The following is a 6825-nucleotide window of genomic DNA, read 5'->3' as shown; positions in this document are numbered from 1 at the left end:
ACTTTTGATTTTTTGCAAAAGTTTCTTGAGCGCACCCTCTCCTCCTTTATTTCGTCCTACCGCCTTTATTTGGAGAGAGTGGGCTTTGAAACACACCATGAGGAGGCCATCTAAAAGCGGTTACAAACCCTCCTATTGCAACTATGCCAAAATCAACATAGTTGCAAATGGGGTTGCATAGTTCTACCTTACATTCCACATACAGCTCGAGTGACCACAAAAGTAACTAATAAGAGTGCCTCCTGTGACCACCATCTCTCAATGGAGCAATACAATTCCCACATGTTTCGTTCCTACCACGACAATATGGTGGGCTTAACTTTATGCACATTCTGAATGCGCACAAAACAAGCGCATCGTTTGATTGGTTGGAAATTGCAAAAACAACGGGGCGGCATGCAAGTATGAACCCAACGTGAGGTATGGGTGGGCACTGGCTACTGAAACCACGTGATCACAAGCAATCTTTTGCTGCTCCGTCTAAAAATGGTCCATGCATTTGGGAATGTAAGGCTTTTTTTTTTGGGGTGCAAACTCACAATTGTGAATGATTGTATTGGAAAGGTAAGCCTTAAAGCGTTCATGTAATGGCAAAGGTAGAAAGAGATTCCTTGTGAAATTCAAAGGTTTACTTTTGAAAGCCGTCGATCCAGTAGAATAATGCCGCGTGTAAAGGAAAACACACTCTCCTTCCGCCAACTCTTCCCAAAATGCACGTTTGCACCATTTTGTACAGGATTCCATTCTTCATCTAAAGATGCTTTTTTGTGGAGTAAATTTTGTAATCTGGAATCCACGCTGCAGCTCTCTCTCTCTCTCTCTCTCTCTCTCTCTCTCTCTCTCCGCACCGTGCGGTATCTTGCATTGTTTACAACGCAACGTGTGATCCTGAGAGGCTGAGAACGAGTAGAGACTGGTTTTTACACTGTTTACAAGGCAACTGCCAACATGGGATCCTCATATATATAGATTGAAATTTGATAGAGAGAGAGAGAGAGACACCAGCGCTTAGGTGTAGAATGTCCTTCACGGAACACATCCCCAGAATGTCTGCGTGTGTGTGTGTGAGAGAGAGAGAGAGAGAGAGAGAGTAGTGGAGTCTGTGTGGCCCTCCTCGACTTTATCATAAAGCACTTTCACAAAGACGTACAAAGCTCAGCGAGAGAGAGAGAGAGAGAGAGAGAGGGGGGGGGGGGGGAGGGGGGGGTGAACTCAAGACCTGTGCGAGAAAAAGGGAGAGAGAGAGAGAGAGAGAGAGAGAGAGAGAGAGAGAGAGAGAGGGGGGGGGGGGGGGGGAGGGGGGATCAGTACTCCCTCTGGAGAAAGAGTGTACTGGCCCTGGAGTAGTAGGAAGTTATTGTTGAATCTAAGCCACATCCAGAGAATTATGCAGAGCCGTGTTGAGAGAGATTGTGTGTGTTTTTTTTATTTTGAAGTAAGACAGGGATAAAAATTCTGATACTAAGGTACACATGCCACATGAGAACAAGATTGAATGAGAAGAAAATTCCTTTGCAAGTTTGCAGAGCGCCAGTTAGAAAAAAAGGCACATTCCCATTCCCAACCTATTAAAAATATATTAGTAAAAAGAGGAAAAAAAATCACTCCTTTCGATCTGCTTTACAGCATAAGTGCACAGAAGCTTTACTCTCTCTTCAGTTTCAGGCTCTTAACTGGCTTTTGGATTGGGAGCCTTCATTGAGTTCCTGCCTCCTCTTCTTCTTATGCAACGAGTCACCCAAGCCCTCCTAAAGCAACACATTAATGTGGATTTTTAGTCCCCCCTCTGGATGCAATGTCACTGAAAACATACACGCACAAAAACACTACTGCCATGCCGACGCTGCTACCAGACCTCTCTCAAGCCAGTTCAGATGAAGAGCTCCCCCTTCCTCTCTCAGCTTGTAATTAGCCGAATACTTCTGTAGCAAATCTTTTATCGTTCTGTTGATGTACGAGCTCAGCGGTAAGCTCCGGAACCCCGCCATTGTCATACGCACCCTCCACTTCCCTGCCATCTCATACCTCTGCAACCTCTTCGCCCCTTCACATGCTACTATGTTCACTATATCTCTTGCAAGACAATGCTGCTCCGCATTCACTCGTTCCTTGCTATCCCATGGCAATGCGACATCCAACGACTCAAAAACTGCATTGAAATAGTTAAGGGTTTCCACAAAGCGGGGGTAGAAGGGGGTTGTGTTTGTATTTGCATCATGCTCTACGAGAGTGACAATCTTCGGATGCATCGCCTTGACCTTACGGAGCAGACTGTCCCTTGGATTGGTTGTACTTACACTCTCATCGGGCATTCGATGCAAATGGAAGGCGAAATTTACAGCCAGAGCCTCCCCTTCCCTTCTATCCAGCATGTAGGGCTCCACCTGTGAGACATCCATTTGCAAGGGCTTAAACTCAAAAGGTACCTCGGCCCGTCTTGCCGCATCTTCTAGCCTTCTCCTCACACCTTCCAAGCTGGTTGGAACTTTCGGGTCGGCCACTCCGGTGATGCGGACCTGCGTGTTGTCAAAAATATGACCTCTCAAATACTTGAATGGCAATCAAACAAGTGACTCAATGGAATTCAGTAATGAATGCCACTGCCAATTGCGTCCTACGCCACACATTTCCATCGACATGCAGAAATATCAACTTATCAAGTATACCGAGCTTGATCATAATTAACTCAATAGCCTGCAATTCTGCACATACACAAGCAAAAGGAGTAGACAACTTACATTAGGCGGTCCACCTGGACGACCAGAGAATGCTCCAATCAAGGTTTGCCACTGATTTCCTTGACCGATGTCAAAATCGATGATGTGCACATTTGGTTCATTACGAAAAGCATCCGCAATGGCACCATTAGCGGCAAGGTAGCCGAATTTGAAGTAGGGGCACCAGCGGTAAAGCACCTGTGTTCCCTTGAGAATATCTGCTGGCGATGGATCCTTCATCATTTTCGACAACCTGTTACTAACCCCATCTAACAATAGCTCCATCCGTGCACCAAGCCCTTCGACCATGTACGCCGAGACGCGCTGTAAAGGATCTCCCAAAATGGACACAGATTGTTCCAATGCCGACAAGAGGGTTCTCGCAGATGAGAATTCTGAATTATCTACTGCATGTGCGCATGCCAACAATAGCTCTCGAGGATTACCTGTGCCATTGGGCGAGGACAAAGCATGTGCCGGTAAGGTCGAAGACTTGCTATTGATGGAGGTTATGGTGGAGTTCTCTAATGCTGTGTTATGGGAGGAGCTTTCTGCAGAGAGGAGGTCTTCGATTACCTCGGTCCAATCTCTTTCAATTAGAGGCTCCTCTTCAACCAGAGCAACAGGGAGGTCAGCTTCCAATGCAGGGCTCGCGCTTGCGTCCACAAAGAACGATGCAGGCCCTGTATGATCCAAATTGTCCCCAAGAAGCTCCTTTTCTATATCCTCAAGACTCAGCAATTTCAGGCGCTTTGCACCCTCCACCGGCCGCACATCTCCTTCTAACCTATGGGCTTGCTTGCTTTGCGCCGGCATCTGAAAAGCGGCTGGGCCGCGCACAATTGGCAAGTCAGAAAAGGGAAAATTGGAACAGTTACCCTTGTGTGAGAGAGGAGGAGGAGGAGGAGGAGCTCTATATGGCTGCACAGCCATGGAGGCAGGGACACGGGTGGATGAGGAGTAGGTGTCACCATTGCTAAAAAATGAAGAAACTGGACTCGGGCAGCTATGGTGGCTCTGAACGCACGGTTCTGGTTGAAGCAGCCGATGTGGGTCCACTCTCTGAAGAGGGCTGTTGTTGGATGAATCCGAGAAGCTGAGCGTGGAGGATTCTTGTGGCGAAAGAGGCGGGAAAGTCCGGAGATTCAAGGCGCGGTGAGCACGTTGAGAGGCATGGAACTTGAGGAGAGAAACACATTGATCAAGGGGGTAAGGGGAGGGGGCAGATGAGGAGGAGGAGGCAGACAGGGGAGGGGAGGGGAGAGGAAATGGCGTAGAGGATGAAGAAGCCGAGGATGCGGAGAGCGAGAAAGGCGCGAGGCGCGCGTGGATGTTTCCCTTGTGCTGATTCATGTTGGAAGAACGAAGGGGGGGACCTGGCTATGGCGATGGTGAAGAACAGGGTGGAAACAGGGGAAGCAGGATATGGAGGCTAGAGAGAGAAGGGGATAAAACGGAGATCAAGTGGGTTATGTAGACAGGCGGGGGCAACATTCATTCCATCATTGATTGCGCTCTGCAGAGCTGTCTGTGTCGTTCCTCGACATCCATGGACGTGTGTATGTGTTCTCTCTCTAGCTTGCCTTGCTCTTTTCAGGCTCTCAGCTATGTCTGTGGGGGTATAGGCAGGGCTTCTCTCTGTGTTGACGAATCCAAGGAAGAGCTGAGGAGAGGGGCGAGCAACAGCAAGGACGATACAATCGTCTCTCTTCTGATCTCTCTCTCCCTCTCTGATTCTGCGATCTGCGATTCTTTTATGTTTCTGTGCAGTCCTTTTTCCTCCTCCCTCTTTCTCATCGAGAGACCATCTCTCGCTGGATATGGAGTACCAGCGGGCTAAGCGGGCTCTCTCTCTCTCTTTCACAAGTGACACCGTGTCTGTGTGTGTGTAGAAGAAGAGTGTACTCTTTCGAGCCCCTCTTCTCTCTATCCCTTCTGCTTTGAGCTTTCCCTGTCCGAGCCAACACTCAACCCCTGCTGGGCCTGCTCTCTCTCTATGACGCTCGCTCCACGCTCTCTCATTTCTCTCTCTATTTCTCTCCCGCACACAGTCATATACATCCCCACTGGCCAGAGGGCCCTCACACGTTGTACGTATTGTTAAATACGCAACACACAGAGAGGAGAGTCTAGAAACTGGACAGTGGACTCGAGCGAGAGAGAGAGAAGAGAGAGAATTAAAGCGAGGACTCAGGACTCAGGAATCAGTGAGAGAGAGAGAGAGAGAGCGAGAGGAGGTTATTTTTTTTCTCTCTCCAGTCCGCACCAAAATCCAGACACAACAAGCACGCAATAGCAGAACGCCCACCTCCACGTGTCGGTTGCTTTCCCGACTTTCACCCACATAGGAAAAGCCAAGCAGCACCTTTATCGTATATTCCCCCACTCACCGGCCTGCCCCCACCGGCATCTGAAGGTAGCTTCAACCCTTTCCACCGGCAACTGCCTCATTCCCTATTTCTTTATTCACACGTAGGCGCGCCGCAAATCCACGAAACCACAGCTCCAGCCAATAAGACGACCTAGATATCATGACGTGGCTGACCGTGGCGCTCTCCAATTCGCAGATGAAGCAACGAGGCGTCCGCAACTTGTCCGCCCGGTGACGTCAACTCCCCGACAGTGACACCAGCGGCTTTCCCGGGCTGAGGCCCCGCCAAAATCACACCATGGGCTTGGGCCCAGCCGTCCAGTCCCACGGAGCTTCGGAGGCCATCAGGGCCTGCCTTTCCTAACCGAAAAACAATAAGGACACACTTCAAACTTTTCTGGTTTTTAGGTCAAAATTTGAATCATTTGCAGGTTTTTTTTTTTTTTTTGCAGAACTCCCAATATGTGAGTGATATTGCGAAGCTTAGTTTTTAGTTAGAGCAATCGACCAGGTATGACGCATATAGTTTTCTCCAATTTCGTCATCGGCTTAGAACTCTAATTATGCCTAAAACGGCATAGTCACAAAACTATGCCCGCCCACTGTCGGTTAGTGCCAGCTTTCTCTCTCCCGCTTGCGCCTTGCTCTTCTTGTTGGTGGTGGACGCGTTGAGCTCCTATCAAAGACTGGCGGAGCTTAGTTATAATTAGGCCTCACATGACCATGCTCTAATGGAAGACAAAAAATTTACAGGTAACGACCTTGCTCACCACCAAGCCCAAGTGCCTAGATCACCTTGCCACAAAACCATACCACAGCATCAGACATGACAACATGATCCCAAATGACTTCACCTGCAGAAATAAGCTGCTCATGGATATCCTTGACACTAGCAAGGAAAGTGTCCATATCATCTTCCTCATGCATAATCTTCGACTCCAGCTCTTTACGCAGCAAAGCAATTTTAGCCTCATTGCAGCTTGCATAAAGACCTGCTAGAATATCCCAAGCCTATTTTGCAAATTTTGCAGAACGGATGTGAGGAACAATGGTGCGCTTCACAGACAACGCAATCAATGCATGAGCCTGCGCATCCTTAACATCCCAACGAGTTTGTTTTGTCGTAGGCAAAACAACTCTAACAGCTGCAATCCTTGCAGCAAGACCTGCAACATCCTCAACATCGCCTACATCCTCAGAACCAGGACGTACATCAATGCCCTGCACAATGTTCCAGACACCCTTTGACACAAAAACATGTTGCATGATATAAGCCCACATAGGGTAGTTGTCCCCATCCAACCTGTCCTCAGCAGCAAATGTGAACAGGAGCTCAAACCTTTATTCAAATAGGTTAATTTATTCTTTTATGCTAGGAGTATTGAGTTACTACGGCCCTTGTATTGTGAACAGGAGGGTGGAATGTAGTATTCGAGAAAAGTGTGCCTTAGCTTAGCCTTATAATAGAGAAGCAGAAAATCCACTTGAAAAGTTTAAGAAAATAGAGTTAAGTTTCAAAACATGTAGGTTAAATTTCCTCAATGGATTTACTCAAACAATGGTGGAATGCAAGGATAAGGAACCTCGTCTAAAACTGGCTCTCCTTGCACTCAGTGTTGACGGCCTCCACATGCGTTGCCAACTTCCCAGCACACCTGTGTTGCAACTCATCTTCCCCAGCGTTTTGTATTAGGCAGCATTTTTGTCGTGACCCATGGCTGCCGTCTAAACTGCCCT

The 6825-nt window shown here is 48.1% G+C and overlaps 1 protein-coding gene across 1 annotated transcript; it reads right to left on the bottom strand.

Moving 5' to 3' along the window:
* Positions 1-1557: 1557 nt before the first annotated feature.
* Positions 1558-4730, bottom strand: LOC147431004 (scarecrow-like protein 21). Its single transcript, XM_086493511.1, has 2 exons — positions 2739-4730; positions 1558-2516 (listed from the first exon to the last, which is right to left on the bottom strand). The coding sequence occupies exons 1-2, from the start codon at positions 4068-4070 to the stop codon at positions 1827-1829; spliced, it is 2022 nt and encodes a 673-aa protein (XP_086349637.1). The 5' UTR covers positions 4071-4730; the 3' UTR covers positions 1558-1826.
* Between the last annotated feature and the right edge of the window lie 2095 nt (positions 4731-6825).

The sequence above is a fragment of the Adiantum capillus-veneris genome, chromosome 21 (genome assembly GCF_014529385.1).
Source record: "Adiantum capillus-veneris isolate H3 chromosome 21, ASM1452938v2, whole genome shotgun sequence".
NCBI classification, from domain to species: Eukaryota; Viridiplantae; Streptophyta; class Polypodiopsida; order Polypodiales; family Pteridaceae; genus Adiantum; species Adiantum capillus-veneris.
The sequence above is the reverse complement of the archived record's forward strand: the minus strand, read 5'-3'. Positions and strand labels throughout refer to the sequence as shown.

Coding starts and splice junctions, on each gene's coding strand:
- LOC147431004 (XM_086493511.1), bottom strand. CDS start 4,070: ATGAATCAGCACAAGGGAAACATCCACGCGCGCCTCGCGCCTTTCTCG. Junction 2,517..2,738: donor GTCCAGGTGGACCGCCTAAT/GTAAGTTGTCTA, acceptor GACAACACGCAG/GTCCGCATCACCGGAGTGGC.